At 40.6% G+C, this 19255-nt stretch overlaps 1 protein-coding gene across 1 annotated transcript in view; it reads left to right on the top strand.

Moving 5' to 3' along the window:
* Positions 1–220: 220 nt before the first annotated feature.
* The window catches only part of ENPP1 (ectonucleotide pyrophosphatase/phosphodiesterase 1), a 65353-nt gene continuing 46318 nt past the window's right edge, over positions 221–19255 (top strand). The window contains exon 1 of the mRNA XM_065888627.1: positions 221–460. Within this exon, the coding sequence (XP_065744699.1) occupies positions 221–460 (240 nt within the window). The remainder of the gene's footprint in view (positions 461–19255) is intronic.

Genomic DNA, 19255 nt, shown 5'->3' with positions numbered 1-19255 from the left:
AACCCACACGCAGAGCGACCGCCATCAGACAGGAAGCCAAATAATCCGGGGCGTTGAGCTGCTTTCCCCTCATTCGCAGCGCCGGGCTGCGGGGGCCGAGCCAAGGGTCTGGCGGCCAGGGGCGGGCGCGGCGGTCGGGGCGGGGCGGGGTGAGGCGGGGCTCGTGCGGAGCCTATTAAAGGCGCGGCGGGACAGTGAGAGCCGAGTGCCCAGCGCCACGATGGAGCGTGACGGCTCCGTGGGGGTTGGGAACCGCGGCGGCGAGGGCGGGCGCGGCTCCCGGGAGGGCCCTGCGGGGAACGGCCGCCACCCGGGCCGAGGCTCTGCAGCCGAGGCGCCCGGGGAGCCACAGGCGGCCTCGTCCCTGCTGGCCCCCATGGACCTGGGGGAGGAGCCGCTGGAGAAGGCGGCGCGCGCCCGCACGGCCAAGGACCCCAACACCTATAAAGTGCTCTCGCTGGTAGGTCCCGGCCGGCCCGGCGCGCGGGAGGGCGGGGAGGGCGGCACCCGCTCCTGCGCTCCGAGCGGGCGCGGTCAGCACCCGGGGTCCGGAGAGAGACAGCTTTTGTGCCGCTCCTCTTCGCCTTCTCGCTCTCCTCTACCGGCTTTATCGGTGCTCATCACCGCCGAGCCTTCTCTTCCCCCCGAGGGAATAGTTCACTCTCACTTGTATTACTGATGCTCAGAAGGGCCTGTTTATGAAACCAGGCTGTTAAAAATCGAGATCTTTAGAAATCCCACCTCTCCCCCGCCCCGAGAGAGCACAAGGTTTTTCGTGGGGAAAAATGACCAGCCCGAAACTTGTTGGTCTTAGGAAGGACCGACAAGGTGTTTTTGTTTCGTTTTGTTTTTTTAATTTTATTTTTTAATTTAATTTTTTACCTCTTTTGGGGGAATCGGGGTGCAGTATTGATGACTTTCCTTACATTAACCGATTCCACTTGAAAAGATTTAACAGAGCTCTTTAAGTTGTATCAGGAACTCTAGAAAATACTTTTTCTCTTGGCTCTGTGTAGGAATTTCCATGCAGCTGTTCAGAAATTCCGTCAATATTCATGTTATGTGAATGTGAAGAAAAGTTAATGATTCTTCGTCTACTCTTTCAATCATAGGTTACACGGTTTTTGTTGCTAACAGAAGTACTCACTCTCCCTCTGCTATTTTGTCGTGACAGTTGCAGGATCCACAGTCAATTTTATGAATTGTGGGGTGGCTTTTCATTCTACATGTATGGTAGGAAGTGCTGGGCTGAGAGTCAGAAGCCTGGGTTCTTGCTTTCATGGCCGTTATTAATTGCTAGGGCCTCCTATAACTCTCCCCAAACCTCAATTTCTTCTATGTTAAAATGAGGACAACATCACTTCTATGTGCATCAGATAAGATTATTGTGAGGGTCACTGTGCAACATTGCATGTGGAGGAGTAAATTCGAAAAGTACAAGGAGATATAATCATTTTACTGTATTATATGCAAGTGACAGTTCTATGTATAGTGTACCTTAAAGCATATAATCACTTACATATTATGATTAAACAATGCAGTGTAGAGGATATCTTTTCTGATTTTTGAAATCTTTCCTTTCATAAGCATTTCCATTTTCACTATGTCTTGGGTATCGTAGAGATAATACAGTGCTCTGAGGAACCAACATTCCTAGACTAAAGAGATGGTGTCATATAATTAGTACTTAAAAATAAGCCTAAGATTCAAAGGGTAAGTGTCCCAAAACACATACCGTTTGTATCTCAAGATACATTTCTGCATCATATATCACTGTTTAAGAACACCTGATATTGATGAGAACTTAGTTTTAGTCTTTTGAGTCACCTTTTTTGTTTTTGTCAATGGAAGACCTTAGCTTTTGCAACACTATCACTTAACTTAGTATCAGTACTTTTCAGTGTTTGGCAGGCATTCAATAATTGTAGGTCGAATCTGTAACTCCCGTGTGAAATCACTTCAACGTGCCAATCTACAGTCTTGAAAGTTTGGTAAATTGCCAGTTGCTAAATTCCATTTTAAAATCTTTCCTATTCATTTACCCATAAATCCACAATAGGTATCAGCAGAGATCTGCCTTTGGAACATGCATTTCAGTCTTTGACACCTGCAGTCAGCTGGTCAAAAAGCATTTCTTTATGCTCTGATGATGCAACTCTGGGCTTTGACATGGAAGTGTCTTTAGTACTTTTACAAGTAGGACAATCATGAATATTTTTTATGCCATTAGGAGGGGTCTCTTGCTGTAACACACGTTGAATTGGACAGAATTCTTACTTCATGACTTCTGATGAAATACAGTGGGCCATTAATGTACACCAAAACTCATTGCTGTATTTTTGAAACTCTTAATTAATGGTTTCAGGTGAAAGTGAAACCTCTTACCCATTCTTCTTTCCCTTCCCTACTTCAATACCCTTCTTCCCTCTAGACTTTCCCAAATGATGCACTTCTAAAGGGAAAAGTCTCCAAGAGGAGCTTGACAGTTGTCATCAGAGAGCTCTGGGACATGTCTTCTAGAGAGAAGCTGTAATTATGGGATTCCTTTTTCAGGTGAAACATCAGCACCCTTTTCATAAACCTGAAGAAATGGGTTGACTAGTTGCATCTGGGATTGGGATTACAAGAGCCCAACCACTGAGGTGGTCCTCAGCCACACGGTTGTTATCTAGTAGGATAAACACAAGAGTTGCCTTCTGGAGAGATAGACAGTGGTGACATGACTGTTGCACTTTTCTGAAAGTGTTTCAGATAAACTTAAATGCCGGAGGTATGTGAGAGTAGATGCAGAAAGGATGATCCCGCCCTACGCTGGCTTCTCCCCATTTGATCCCTAGGAAGACCACAGGCTCTGCTCTGGAGGCTTTGGCCCTGGGCTCTGGAAGTACTCATGCCTAGTCACTGAGCCAGACTGTCGAAAACCCCAGAAGGGCAAATAAGTACATGCTTTAGTAGATATGTTAGATCTGGATGCCTTTACTGGTTCCAAGTTAAGTTTTGAACTGAAATGTCAGCTTCCACTGAGGTTGGCCACGGACGTTTATTTGAAATAACTTTCCTGTTCCCTGGCAGGTATTTTCAACCACGTTGCAGTACACTTCTCCACTGTACAGTAAGCTCTTCCACAGCACAATTTTGTGTTTGTGACCTTCTGCTGTCCTCATGAATACATATACTTGTGTGTGTGTTCATAAGGAGCCTTGTGTGTGGGTGGCTGTGAGTGAAGACAACTTTCACCTTTTGATGAAAGAGTTCTTTGTAAGTGGCAGAAGTTGCCTTGTTTATTAGAAATTTGAGTGTGAAAGTTATTAATTCTGTTAGCTTTTCTCTCCCCCTTGCATCATATCATCTTATTTCTAGAATACAGCATGGAGAATATTCAAGACAGTCCTCTGCTCTTAATCTGACTCAGAATTGACATTGCTTTTTGGTTTGTAAAATGTTATATCTGTCCAGCTATAGTTGAGCGTTTTATTTCAAAAATGACCAGAACATCTTAGGGGCCAGAGACATCTCCTGTTTTCCCCTTATGGTGTTTGTTGCACGTGTTCTAATAAAATGTACCCAAGGTTTCTAGGAACCCAGCAAGACTGTTGTGTTTACTTCTGGGCCTGAGATGGTACCCCACACTCAGTGTCAGCTTTTGGTCGAATGAATGAAGTGCACTTTTACTTAGACTGAGTAACACTTTGACTTGGAAAAGGACAAGATGGGAAGACTAAATACACAACCACGTACCCATATGGCCAGTTGAAAGTCAGGAATCCAAATATAGATGCATTAATAGAGATGACATTGGGTATCAATTCAGGGATAAGATCAAACTGGAATATCATTTGTTTAGCACATAGGGAGACAGAAGAGGCAGTGAATGAATGATAAACAAAAGTTCCCAACTAAGGCCAGCATACCGAAGAGGCCAGCAGGGCCTCCGTGATAACTTGGATTCAGAATCAAGATCTAGCTACTGGGCATGCCCTCAGAAAGAAACAAGGCAGGTGCAGCCGTTTGGCAGGTACAAATAAGGCCATCCTTCAGGTACAAATGGGTCTCCCTTGCTTATACCAAGGCATCTTCTGTTTTGGTGACTTTGCTGTCACACCCCAGATGCAGTCCTTGTGGCTCTTGTAGGGAACTGTTTTCTTCAGCATTGCGTTCTGTGACTCCCTTTCTTCTGCTTTGAGTCATATTCTGGTCTTTCTCTCACCATTTATATTTCAGCTGTTTCTACTTCATGCAGCCTCTTAGGAATACACAGGCACCCTTTCAACCCTTTTTTTTTTCCATTCTATTCCACTTTTTCAGTTACCTCTGGGCGCTCAGTTTTGCTGTCTCCTGCCCTATCATATCCTAATCATGACTGTGAATCATGACTCTCGCTAGAGCCATGTTGAGGGACCTTATGCATTTTGTATAATAAAGATCTTGGGACCATTAGCCTTTTTAGAATATTTATAGGAATTTTTTTATCAGCTTCTTATCTTCCTCCAGGCAACTCTTTTTCTCAGATATCAGTATTAAAGGCAAATGAAAATAGTTTTAAATTCAGTTTTGTTTTTGAGTTTGATCATTTCCATTGCAAAATATCTGTGTTACTCTTAAGACATAGCAACTGTATTTCATCTATATTATGGACATTTTAGACAAGCCAAAGAACTTAATCATGATTCATAACTTTTTGGGAGGGTAGGTAGGGGGAAAGCCACTTCAAGTTTCAAACAACATAGGAACAAAAACCTTTTGGAATACAACTTGTAATTAGAGATCTGCCTCTGGTTAAAATAAACATGCCTCCATCAACCATGAAATATCCCCCACACAACAAAAATAAACAAGAAACCTTTTAGCAAATGAGCCCAAGGCAGAACATAGATTACTCTTCTAAGTTCTGTGCAACAAGAACTGATACTCAGAGTGCTGACCCAATATGAAAACCCTTTGGCATCAAACGAGAGCTAAGTTATGTATTTACCAAGGAAAGAAAGTATAATAATATATTTAAAAGGGCTTCTCAAAAGAATGACCCGAACGTTCAGCTAAATATTAACTGGAACATTCTGTTTCCTGAGTGTTTTAATTGTATGAGGTTTGATTCCAAGAATTAAGATATTATCGATATCATTATAGAAATCAAATAATGTGACATTTGTCTAAAATATGAAGTATGCTAGAAGAAATAAATAACTTAATAGTTAGTGAAAGAATACCACTATTAAAATCTAACATTTCTCTTTTTTTAAATTTCATCTCATAAGGTGAGATACTAATTTTACCTTGATCTTGAGCAAATTCAGAGATGAGAAAAATATTATAATCAAGCTGAGCATCCATAGGTAGGGGAGCGTGGGAAGATGTAAACATGTCATTTTTAAGCAAGTATAAGGTCAGTGATGTAGAAATCAGTTCTGAAAATCCTTTCTAGTTCCATCTAAGTCAGTCTGTCTTGTGCTGGGCCCCCTCCCACCTCCCTGAGAGTCTTCATTAACAAACAAACAAAAACATATTATCGATAGTATTTTTCATTTTATCCTCCCACTTTTGGTTTTTAGAATAACGTTCGGTGGAAAAGTAGGCGGTAAAAGTTCAGATGATTATTCCATAGCACTTTGCACTTTCAGAAGCATTTTCTCATATATTTTTAATTGATCCTTGGCATATCAGCAACTCTGAAATAGGGAAGTATGGTGACAGTCAATCCTAGTTTACAGGTAAGGAAACTGAGGCTCGCAGAGGTGTTTCTTAAACATTAGGGTGCATGGGAACCAGCTGGGAACTGTTAAAAGACCACAGATTCCAGGGCTCCAATCCCAGAGATTGTGATTTAGAAGATCTGAAATTCTTATGGACTGAAGGTTTGTGTCCCTCCCGAATTCATATGTTGAAGTCCCAACCCACCAATGTGATGATACATGGCAGTGGGGCCTTTCAGAGGTAATTAGATTTAGATGAGGTCATGAGGATGGAACTCTCATGATGGGATTTGTGGCCTTGTAAAAAGGGGAAGAGAGAGAGGAGATCTGAGCACACACACCCTCCCATAGAGGAAAGACCATGTGAAGACATAGTGAGAAGGCAGCCATCTGCCAGCCAGGGAAAGAGCCCTCACCAGGAAGCAAATTGGTCAATTCCTTCATCTTGGACTTCTGAGCCTCTAGAACTGTGAGAAATACATTTCTGTTATTTAAGCTACCCAGTCTATGGCGTTTTGTTATAGCAACTTGAGCAGACTAAGGTAGGAGTGGATCTAAAGAATCTCTATTTTTTAAACAAGTACCTCAAGTTGTTCAGATGTAGTTGGTTTAGTTATTCCACTTCTAGAAACAGTGGGTTAAATTTATAGGCCTATGTCACATCATTTGTAAGTAGTGAACTATGATAACTGAAAGGACTTTTAACTACGGATTTTTATTCTGGACTAATGGCTAACCCCCCCTCCCCCATTTATTTCCCTTTTATCGGTGTGAAGTCAATAATCATGTTATCGTGAGCTTCCAAAGTATACAGATTTGGGGAAAAGTGACTTCCTTCTTAATCTGAGTTTCCTTCTTAATATATCTTTAGATGTACCACAACAGGAAAATAGGGTCATGGTAGTCGTTTTGGAGTGAGTGAATTTTCTCAAGCATATCTCATTTGTGGGTCAGTCATTTTCTCACCATACCTTAGGACTTGACACAGATTTAGGTGGCAAATATCCTATCACTGATGTGGTTTGAGACCCTTAAAGATCACTCTATCTTGGTTTTCAGGGAATAGTCCTGAGAAAGTATTGGGCTGGCCAAAAAGTTTGTTCGGTTAATGACTATGTTGTTCAATAAAGTTCTTGGTGAAAATGAAAAATGTCTTTTATGTTTACTTAAAACCGAAGGAACTTTTTGGCCAACCCAATAGTGTATTCCTAGAGCTGATTTCTTTCCCTTGGTAAGTTTTTTGGCATTAGCGAGCATCTGGAGCCTTTGGTCTCTCATGGAGAGAGAGAACTGAAAAGCTCAACAGTTTTTTTATGATGCTATTATACAATAAAATAAATTTAGCTATTATTATGTGATTTTTTTTTTTTCCAAATAGAGTTGCATATTACTCCAGAGTACCTGTAAGTGATTTTGGATAAATATGTTCAGAAGCAAAAGGCAAGACAGGTAGAACAAAGCTTCAGCCCCAGAGTATTTCAAGCAACAGTTCTCAAAGTGTGGTCTGTAAATCCCCGAGGGGTCCCTAAGAGCCTTCCAAGGGGACTGTGAAGCCTAAACCGTTTGAACGTTGATAGACATTATTCACCCTTCTCACTGTGCTGCCGTTCACACTGCCGGAAAACTGCTTCCTCAGCAGGAATCAGGGCAGTGGCACCAATTAATTGTACAAGTCCTCATGCATCTGCAGTTAAAACCAAAAAGGCCAGTTTCACTTAATGAAGAAGTAAAAATGTCCTCAATGAAGCAGATTTTATTAAATTTGAATCTAAATTACCTTCCTTTTTAATATTCTGTGCGACGACATTGGAAGTCTGCCTTTAGCACGTCTGCTGCAGCCTGAAGTACTGTTGTTTTCTGGAGGGAAAGCAGTCGAGCTGCTGTTTGAGTTGTGAGCTGAACTAGCTGCCTTTTTCGTGGAACACCATTTTTATTGGAAAGAGCAACTGACAGACCAGTGATTCAGACTTAGGTATTCGACACACACTTTCGCAAAAATGAGAAGCATTAGCTTGTCACTTCCAGGAAAACAAAATGAGGTACCTGCTGCCTGTGACAAAATTCGATCTTTTAGGTAAAACTCGAAATTTTGGAGAACTTGTTTCTGCCACTGTAAGCTTGACAGCGTCCCAATCCTTAAAGATTTTTCGGACGAAATAGATGGAGATAGTAAGGAATGTGATTTTTTTTCATCTGGTACAATGACATGTGTCAACATTTGAAAGAAATACGTAGCTCAGTGAACCAATATTTTCCAAAGGACCAATGGATGATTTACAAAATTATGCATGGGTGTAAGTTCCAATCAAACTGCAAGATAGACTAATGAATTTTAATATAATGGTATGAAAAGTTCATTAATATTGTTTCAAGTTTCATGTTGCATTTCACCTTTAAGAAATTATAACTAAGAATTTTAGTCTAGTTTTAAATAAGAATGTACACAATTATCTGAAAAGTCTTCTTAGGGTCCTCAGTAATTTTTAAGAGTATAAAGGGATTTTGAAACCAACAGTTTTGAGAATATCTGCTTTAAGGAAAGGTGTGTTCATTCAATACTATTTTTAGTACTAGGGAGAGAGGGAAAGGAAATTAAGACATATAAAAAGAATCAGCTATTTACAACAGTTGTATCTTTATTTAGGTAAGGTCCTTTATGGATTTCAAAATACTTTTACATCTACCACCTGGTTTGGTCCAAACCACAGTTCTGCCATTATCTCCATGTTAGAGATGAAAAAATCATGCTCAGAGAAATTAAGGGGGCTTTCCAAGATTACAAGACTAGTATAATTATTCTCTTAATCTCATTGCCGTAGCTTATTGAGAAATGAAGTCAGACAGAATTGGATTTAAATCCGGGTACTGTTCTTTTTGAAGGTAGGCAAATAACTTAAATTTCCTGAATATCAGCTTCCACAACCATAAGATAGGCTTGATAAAACCCTGTTAGGTGTTGTTAGGAGAATTAAATTAGATAAAGTATACAAAGTGGCACATAGTGTGCCCCGAATAAGTGGTCATTTTCTTGTTATTTTTGATAAGCTTCAGTGTTACTGAATTTTTAAATTTTTCCTTATTCAGAAGACACTTTACATCTTTGCTACCCAAAGTGTGGTCTGTAGACTAGCATATCAGCATCTTCTCCTTGGAACTTCTACAGAATGCAGACTCTTGGGCCCCACCCCAGACCTACCATACCAGAATCTATATTTTCACAATCCCCAGGGATGTGTCTGCACATTGAACTTTGAGGAACACTCCATAGGGCTATGAGGAGGCACAGAAGGCGCCCCAACCTGGATTTCTTTGGCTGGGGGTTCCAGTCAACCCTTATCCTGTCATTGACTTCATACATGTTGCTATGATTTAAAAAAAAAAATTACTGAATATTCCTTACTGACCTCAACTGTGTTAGCGTTGTGTGGAAGTGGTGCTGCGGCTGGTTGCATTTGCCCCTTCCTACCTTGAACTTAAGAGGCACATTGATTAAAGTAGCCCCACCGCTTTTGTCATGTCTACAGGACATTTCATACACAGTCTGTTTGTTTCTTTAATTGCCTTTCCTTACCCTGCCTTGGCTTGTCCTTTAATTGCTCTTTACTGCTGTCCGCTGTGCCAGTCTTCTGCCTTTGCTGTGATCTGATAACACTACAATGTTCTTCCCAATTCAACCATCCATCTATCAGAATATCAAGTAGATTTCACTTTACATTGCTCCATCAATAGAACTCTTCAATTCCAAGTTTCCACTTCAGTACATTCTCAACAATCTACAATATACTTGACATAATACCAAAACAAAGGAGTCTTAAGACCAGGGCTTTTTCAAGTGGTGTTGAGGTATTGAGTTAGGTTTGATGTGTTTGGCACAGAGTTTACTCCATGATACTTCATCGTCCAAACACACTGGCTTCCTATAAAGTGCCACCCCGCACCATTTAGATTAGAAACTTCTGAGACCAGGAGAAATAGGTGAATGAAGTATATCAGGTGGGAAGGGTGTGGGTTAGGAGCACTGTGAATAGACTGTTGATCTTATCTCCTTTTGGATTAACCAGAGAAACAGTACAAAACAGCTCTGCTTGTACACTATTTAAATACCTTACTGATCAGCTCACAGGAAGTAAATGTGAAGAATGTTGACATAGGAAAGTATTTATGCCTTTGTCATTTCTTGGAAACTTTCAAAGGAAAAGAGAACATTGATTTTTCTGGGAAGCTTCAAAGATCTTGAGAGATGGGTCATGTAAGGGTACTAAACCTGGAGTCACAAGAATTATTTGCTGTGTGACCTTTGAGCAGTTGTTTCACTTTCTGTGACCATAATATGAGAGTTTTGGATTAGGTGGATTTCTTCTAGGTTTTAAATCTTTGTATAGAGAGCTTATAATATTTTCCCCTTGTTATAAAGATACTACGTATTGCAGAAATTTCAGAAAGTATAAAAAAAGTATAAAGGAGAAAATAAAGATTGTGTACTTGTTATTATCTGTTATTAATATTTTGGTTTTTTCTCTCAGGACTTTTCTATGTGTATGTATCACTTCTTTTTTTTTTTTTTAACAAAAATGGGATCATGCTGCATATACTGTTCTATTTTCTTTTTTAACTTATATTTTCCATTATGAGATTTTCCCATTGCTAGATGGCTTTTTTTTTTTTTAATTTTTGGCTGTGTCAGATCTTAGTTGTGGCACGCAGGATCTTCGTTGATGCACGTGGGATCTTTCATTGCAGCGTGCGTGCTCTTCCTTGCGGTGTGCAGGCTTCTCTAGTTGTGGCGTGCAGGTTTTCTCTTCTCTATTTGTGGCGCGTGGCTCCAGAGTGCCTGAGCTCTGTAGTTTGTGGCACTCAGGTTCTCTACTTGAGGTGCACGGGTTCAGTATTTGTGGCACTTGGGCTTAGTTGTCCTGCGGCATGGGGGATCTTAGTTCCCCGACCAGGGATTGAACCCGCGTCCCCTGCATTGGAAGGTGGATTCTTTACCACTGGACCACCAGGGAAGTCCTGCTAGACAGCTTTTTAATGCACCTTTCATGAATGGGATTTTGAGACTTTTATCAACTTTAGTTCATGGGGTAATCTTTGAAAGCATCTCTACTCATACCTCAGACATAATCATTCCCCAAGAATTTAAATATTTTTTAGGACACAGTTTTTGTTTTATTCTTCCCTCAACTCCATCTCCATTGCCTATGTCTCTTCTTATGGTTCAATTATTAGTTTTCTGAAAATAATTACTTCCTTGCACTTTGTTTCCACTCAGAATTTCTCAGAGACTGCCACAACACATGTGGGAAATTGTGTACTCCTAAAAGCACTCTTCTTTTCAGCCTTATTTATCGTCACTCAGGTAACAGTGTTACCACTGAGGGCTTAACACTTACAGCTTCATCCATTCATAGCAATCCTGCAGGCCTGGGACATATATGTGTAGCCATTTATTAGTCCATATTTGTTAAGCACTCAGAGCAGACCCATCACATAGTAAGTGCTGTGTGTTTGTTGAATTCCCATATGCCTCTATTGAGTTTACTATATGTCAGACCCTATGTTAAGCCCTTTATCTGCTTAATTGGCACAGTTGTGTGAGGCAGAAGGGAGCAAACGTGTTGGCTGGTGAGTGAGTCTGGTATGGAGCCCACACCTCAAGGGACTCTATGTCCCGTATGTTGTAGGGGACTCGCACATGTTATATGCATAACTTGGATTTAGAAGTTCAAAGGGTTCAGGTTATTTTTCAGCTTCTGGTCTGGTGGTACTTTCCAATTTAGAGGGTCAGAAAGGGTCTCAAGATGCCTGTCTCACAAAAGTTCCAGCTGTGTTGAAACACACCTTCCATTACAGCTCAGATTTTTGCTGTTCGCCAGATACACTTTACAGGGACCATTTCTTTTCTCTACCCCAGAAGTGGTCTTTCACCTCCTTTTTTCTCACCCAACACCAGGTACCCGCTGGAATCCAACTGAATTTATCCTCCCAAAGGAAACGCTCCTTTACTGCTCTTTGGCTTGTATCCCCTGTCCCTGGATCACTTAACTGCAGTTGCCACTTAATCATATAAAGGCCGTAGAGCTTAGAGGTTAAGGGCCAGAGTGCTGGAGTTGAATCCTGTCTCTGCCCGTAACTGTTGTGTGTCCTTGGGCAAGTCCCTTAACTTCTCTATGCCTCAGTCTCCTCACCTATAAAGTGGAGATAATAATAGTAGCTACCTCACAGGTTTGTGGGGTTTTTTGTTTTTTTTTGTGTGCGGTACGTGGGCCTCTCACTGTTGTGGCCTCTCCCGTTGCGGAGCACAGGCTCCGGACGTGCAGGCTCAGCGGCCATGGCTCACGGGCCCAGCCGCTCCGCGGCATGTGGGATCTTCCTGGACTGGGGCACGAACCCGGGTCCCCTGCATCAGCAGGCAGACTCTCAACCACTGCGCCACCAGGGAAGCCCTCACAGGTGTGTTTTGAGGGTTATATGACTTAATCTATGTAAACTAATTAGAAAAGTGCCTGAAAGATAGTAGAGGCTAGATTAGGGGTTATTGTTATTATTATGGTTATGGTTAGTAACTTTTTCAGCAAATATTTAGAGTTCCTATTGTGTGGGCAGTAATGGTTAAGAGGCTGGGGGCTAAATGGTGGTGAGGGGAGAGGAAAGACTTACTCCATGTTCTCATGGTCCATCCCCACAGGACTGGATGTTTATCAAAAAATCCTGCAAGAGTGTCTCTCACTGCAGCTGTGATTGGTGTTGCCTAGAAATTATATGCAGGGCTGTGAGAGAGGGTAGTGAGGGGGAGTTGGCTTAGTCAGAGAGGCCTACGAAGGTGTCCAGGAGGAAGTGACAGGCGAGCAGAAGAGGATTCTGAAGGGAGGCAGCAGCACATACAAAGGGCCTGGGGTAGCAGTTAGCATGGTGTGACCCAGAATTGGGAGATGACCAGGTAGCTGGTAGGCAGAGAGATGTGTGATGGGTGATGAGGCAGGAAAGGTAGTCAGGGGCCAGGTCCAGGCAGGGCCTTGCAGACCATCTTAGGGCTTTTGGGTTTTGTTTTAAGAGCAATCGAAAATCACTGACATATTTTTCTGTTTGCTTGGTTTTGTTTCCACTTTTGTTCATAGTGACAAAGTCTCATTTACATTTTGGAAAGGTCATTTTAGCTTTAGCGGCAAGAACAAATTAAAGAGAGCATGTCGGTGTAGAAAGAGCACCGTCTTATTTTTTTACTTGGCTATTTCATAACTACTTTCTCTTTTCTACTAGATTTTTAAGTTTCACATGTGACTATGCAAATTAAAATTTGCATGAATTAAAGTTCAAAAGCGTAAAAAGGAATTCAGTTCCTCATCATGCTGGCCACTTTTTAAGTACTCAGCAGTGATGTGCTGGTACCACCCTGTAGGGCAGCACAGACAGAGGGAACATTTTATCATCTTAAAAACTTGAATTGAATCATGCCAAAGATGGTGATATCATAGGGTGTTTTATGTTTTTTTCCAGCAAGTAATAATGAAAATGTGCATAAAACAAATGTTGTTTGTTGAAGAAACATTTGTTAGAAGAAAAGAAGTTGCTTAAGAGAGCTAAGTTGTGAATGTTTTTACAAATATAATTTTAAGATTCCTTATCCAATTGGACGCATGTAATTTTGTTGACTGAAGCCTAAATATACACATTAAATGGTGACACATTTCTAAAATTATGGTTCCCTCCTAAATTATAAACCTCTGTATCCATTACCAGATTTTAAGTTCTGTCTTTAAGTTGCGACTGTAATTGTGATTGAGTGTAATTGTGATTGAGTACCTAACCACTGGATCTTTGAAGAAAGTAAATGGTCATTTTAATCTCCCTGTTAATCCTATTCTGTCCTCAGGGAGAATACCAAAATTCCTCTGGAAGTTTTTTTTTTTTTTTTTTTAAAGTGAATCATGCTGTATGGACACAGCAGGGTTTTGTTTGTTTGTTTTTAAGAAGATGTTGGGGGTAGGAGTTTATTTATTTATTTATTTATTTTTGCTGTGTTGGGTCTTCGATTCTGTGCGAGGGCTTTCTCTAGTTGTGGCAAATGGGGACCACTCTTCATCACGGTGCGTGGGCCTCTCACCATCGCGACCTCTCTTGTTGCGGAGCACAGGCTCCAGACGCGCAGGCTCAGTAGTTGTGGCTCACGGACCCAGTTGCTCCGCGGCATGTGGGATCCTCCCAGACCAGGGCTCGAACCCGTGTCCCCTGCATCGGCAGGTGGACTCTCAACCACTGCGCCACCAGGGAAGCCCCTGGAAGTTATCTTTTTGTTGTCTATTTCCACTGAGCTCATTTTTCAAGAATAAATGCAAGGTGCTCTAGTCATTATGTTCCAAAAATTGTTTCAGAAAAAACTAGAAATCAATCACATAAACTTAACTGAATATGATGTTCTTTCTCTTTTTGTGTTTCTTCATCTCTGACGTACCACCTGCATAGGCAGGAAACCTGCCTAGGCAAGAAAAACAATGTCGTTTAGACAAAGCCCATGGCCCTTTACCTCTTAGTCCATCTGTTTCATCCTCCACGTGAGGGTGGCAAGGGCTGTCCTGTACCATTAATAAACTGGTTTCCTCTCTTTCCTGTCATATGAGCTGAAGCAAAACTTAAAACATTTTTCCTAAAATGACTTAATACTCCTTTTATTTAGTGAGTCATGTCTTTCTTGATTGTAGCTTCTAATGAAACAAACTGTTTTCAGGATGATTTTGGCAGTGCTTTTGTTGTTTCCCCTTGAGATCCAGCTGAAGCAAGATCTAATTAAAATATGTTTTGCATCTAGGAGACTGAGAATTAAAAACAAGTAAACTCTCAGAATGAAAAGTTCTTTGCCTATATTTAATTTAGCTTCGTTTATGCCTTGGGGTATGTGTATGTGTATATCTGATGTCTGATCATTTGCTGTACGGCCAATTAGAAGAAGAAAAGTCCATACCTGGTAATTTAATCAAGAGAATTTAATATAAGAAACCAGTTACAAAGGTGTTGGAGGAGCTGAAAGTCAAGTATTGGAAGAGCCGAAAGCCAAACGGGATGGTATGGCAATGTGGCAACCCAGGGAATAGTACCAGAAAGAAGCTTGTACTACCTTGAGGGCAGGAAAGGCAAAGGGAAAAGCTGATGAAACCCAGAGCTGGCAGCCAGGACTTCCCTGTAGGAGCTGGGACTCTGGAGAGATGCAGCCCCTGCCAGGGGTCCTGTCTGAGGCTAGAACAGGGAAGATGTATTCAGACTTCTCCCGTCCTCCCACCCTCTGATCTTCTGTCAGTGTTTCTCATTGGCTTATCCTGGTCTGATGCTGGAGCCAGGGAGCCTGGGCAATATACTGATATTTACTAAGATGTCCTTTCTCTGAGATAGCAGCTCAGGAGAAAGACAGTGTCAGAGTTTGGGTTTCTCAGGAAACTGACTCTGAGATGGAGACTGGCATCCCAGGGGTTTTATCAGGTGTGCCCTTGAGGTCAGCTCCTATGGAAGGAAAAGGACTGCGGGGAGGGTGAGGTGAGCTGTGAGGCAGTCTCTCAGTGGAGGCCTCCCCCGACTCCGTGAACTCTTCCTCCTAGCATGACCATTTAGAGCTGTCCAGGAGGGAGCTGGCTTTCCTGGGAAGGGGTGTGGCATTGGGCAGGTGCTCTCTTCAGTTTGAGGCAGGCCCTGCCAGCTGGCACCCCCAGCAGCCAGGGGAGTAATTCCTTCCTTCCCAAAAGCAAATCCAGGCAGCTCATCACAGTCTCCATCACTGACGGCAGCAGACGTGAAAGCAGTGTCTGCACATTGTTTAGTTTTAAAAATCATATAGTACTGAAATATATAAAGCGGAGGTTCAGCTTTTTCACTTAACAATACCATGTATTGTTTAAATGGGTCCATATCCCAACCTATGGCTCTACCTAAATTTAATAATATATATATATTTTAAAGAATTTATTGATAAAATAAGAAATGCTTATGAAATAGTATTACATGCAAAAAAGAAACAAAATTATGTATAGAATAATTTCTTGATTTAAAAAATGTGTATAGAAAAACTTGTGTACATTTATGTGTGTGTGCATGCATTTTTTAAAAAATTAAAAGTAGCCAGCGTTTTTAAACAGTGGAAATTTTGTGGTGGAATAATATGGATTCATGCCTATTTCTTTCTTTTCTTCCCTTTTTAAATAAACTTTTTATTTATAGAATGGTTTTATGTTTACTGAAAAGTTGCAAAGCTAGTACAGTGTCGATATACCACACACCCAGTTTCCCTGTCACTAACATCTTATATTAGTATAGTACATTTGTCACAACTAATGAACCAATGTTGGTACAGCCTTATTAACTAACATCCAAACTTCATTCATATTTCCTTAATTTTTTCCTGAGGTCCTTTTTGTTTGTTGTTCTGGTATCCAACCCAGGAATACCATGTTACATTTCAATGTCACGTCTCGTTAGGTTCCTCTTGGCTGAGTTTCTCAGACATTCTCAGACTTTCCTTGTTTTTGGTGACCTGGACAGTTTTGAGGAGGCCTGGTCGTGTATATTCGTGGAATGTCTGATGTTTTCCTCATGCTGAGACGAGTATCACGGGCTTTCGGGAGACAGACTACAGAGGTAAAGTGTCGTTCTCAACGTACCATATCAAGAGTCCATGCTATTAATGTGACTTAATCATCGATGATGTTAACTTTAATTACCTGGCTGAGGTAGTGTCTATCAGGATTCTCCACCTCAAAGATACTGTCTTTTGTGCCTTTCCATTCTGTACTCTTTGGCAGGAAGTCGCTGTGTTCAGCCCACACTTAAAGAGGAGAGAGTTCTGTTTCACCTTGAGAGTGGGGTATCTACATAGATTGTTTGGAATTCTTCTGTACTGGAGATTTGTCTACTCTTATTAATTTATTCAATCATTTATTTATATCACTATTAACTCATTGATATTTATTTTACACTTTGGATTATAACCTAATAATATGTTGTTCATATTTTTGCTCAAAATTATTCCAGTTTTGGCCATTGGGAGTTGGCTCCTGTGTCCCTTTGACATACCCCTATCATTGTGTATATGTGTTTAGTACTCCCTTACTTTCTGGTGCTAGAAGATGAATCTGAAAGTCTAAAACGTCATCACACATGGTTACAGTTTTTTGTCTTGTGATGAGAAATGTTAAGTTCTACTCTCTTAGCAACTTTCAAATATACACTACAGTATTAGTAATTATAGTCACGATACTGTATATTACATCTCCAGCACTTTATCACTTATTTATTATATAACTGGGAGTTTATACCTTTTGACATACCCCATCATTGTGTGGGCGTGTGTGTGTGTCTGTATGTGAGTGTATGTGTGCCTCCCCTTATTTTCTGGGATAGGATTTTTAGGCTCCTCTTGTCCTATTTTTTTCCCCCTAAATGTTTACTAACATTCTTGCTGCTATAAAACTAGTGAGTGTAACCAAAAGTCCACTTTTCCACCTGAAAATTAGAAGTGGACTTATGTAAACATATATGCCTAAACTCTCTGTGCATTTACCAAAGGGAGAAAAGTACACATCACACCACTCACATCCCTTTATCACTCTGTGGAATAGTTTCCAGACATTTCCCTTCTCTGTGAAGTGATGAAGAACCAGGTGCTTAGCTCTGAATGAAGCTGGCCAGCTGTGCACTTTCAGTAGAATCAGCTATTAGATTCCTTCATTTACCATTTTGCTGTGGAAATGGTTTAGGCATAAAGTCTGGGAGAAAGAAAAGCAAGCATGTTCTCATGTGGTCAGGAAGCCATGTTGGTTAGTACTACCAGCTTGATAAATTCATCTCTGTTCAGCATCTGGTCATCAGCTCTGTAGACTCAAAAGCCCCCAGTGGTTTTTGATGGGTCAGGGATTCAGGAAAGGCTTGGCTGGGCAGGTGTGGCTCAGGGTCTGTCATGCAGTTGCAGTCAGATGGTGGCTGGAGTTGCAACAGGGAATGGAGCATCTAGATGCTGGCCAGGCATCTCTCTCCCACTTCATATAGTTTCAGGACTTCCCCACTGGTCTCTGTGCCTGGGATAGTCTGGGCTTACTCACAACATGATGGCCTCAGAGTAGACTGCCAGCAAGGGGGCTGAAGGCTTTAAGAGTAAGTATTTCAGTGATGGATTTACATAATTTTAAAGTAATTGGATAGTATTTTATATTGTTTGGGTTTACCATAATGCATTATATTAACTCAGTTGTTTATTAACAGAAATTTAGGTTATTTGCATGTCTTTGGTATTACAAATAATGCTGCAATAAATAAATATCTCTGTGCATATCCTCATCTGCTTATGTGAACCTTTCTATCAGATAAGTTAAGAGATTTGGAATTGCAAGAGTGGAGGATAAGTACATTTTGAATTTAGATAGATTCATCTAAATGACCTTTGAGAAAGACACTTATGCTTCTATGAAGACAGTGTGAAAGTGCCTGTCTCTCCTTATATCCTCGCCAGCACTTGTAATTATCAATCTTTTTAACATCTGTCGATTTCATTGGGTAAAAAAGGGACTCTTTGATTTATACTTCTTTGATTTTTAGTGAAGGCGTATGACATATTTTTATTAGCTGTTTTATTTCCTGAAATATCTGGTTTATTACTTTTGGTATTTTAAAATTGTGAGTTATCTTTTTCTACTTAACTTTTATACACTCATAACCTATCATGGAAATTAACTTTTTGTCATATGTTGGAAAGTTTTACCTTAGTTTCTCCCACCCTGATTTTTCTTGTGGTAGGGGTTCTTTTTTTTTTTTTTTGGAATTTTTACAGAAATTCCTAATTTTTATGAAATCAAATATATCAGCTTTTCCATTATAATTTTTGGATTTTGTGCCATGCTTGTAAAGGTATTTATCACCCTAAAAATATAAAAATATTTGCCTATATTTTCTTCTAGTGATTTCATGTTAAACCTTTAAATATTTATTTCAGATGTTATTTTGTTGTAAGGCAAGAGATAGAAATCCAGTTTACTGTATACTTCCCTCAAGATCTCTTTTCTCAATAGATTGCTTTTCTTAAAAAGCTAAGGTAATTCTGAAGATTAAAGAGAAGCCACAAAAATGTATTTTTCAATACTAACAGTCCTGTTGAAGACAGAAAACGGTTAAATAAGCCATCAGACTAAGAACAGCGTTGATATTTAATAATTCTGTGATCCCTTGTGGGCATTACCCATTGGTGGATGTAAATAGAAATTCTAGGGGCAGGAGGCTATATCTCAGGAGTTACCCACCAGCTTTTTAAGAGGATCCTGCTTTGTGTTGAGGTGTTTGCTGTTACTGATCTTGTTGATTAGTTGCTTGCATCTCAAGATTCAGTGAGGGTGTGGGAGTCATGGAAGGAAGCTCGCCATCAAAGCTGAATCTCTGCTGAGACCATTACGTTAAACTACCAAATGGACTTTTATCCTTTGACCTTTAACTTCAGAGGGAAACAGAGGGAAAAGTCTGTGAAGGAAAGTCTTCAGAGGGAAATGTCTGTGAAAGCAGTCACTGCGATCTGGGAGAAGTGATTTGCTCACTCAAGCAGA

This window comes from Phocoena phocoena, chromosome 12, assembly GCF_963924675.1.
Source record: "Phocoena phocoena chromosome 12, mPhoPho1.1, whole genome shotgun sequence".
Classification (NCBI taxonomy): domain Eukaryota; kingdom Metazoa; phylum Chordata; class Mammalia; order Artiodactyla; family Phocoenidae; genus Phocoena; species Phocoena phocoena.
This window is presented reverse-complemented; position numbering and strand designations above follow the sequence as displayed.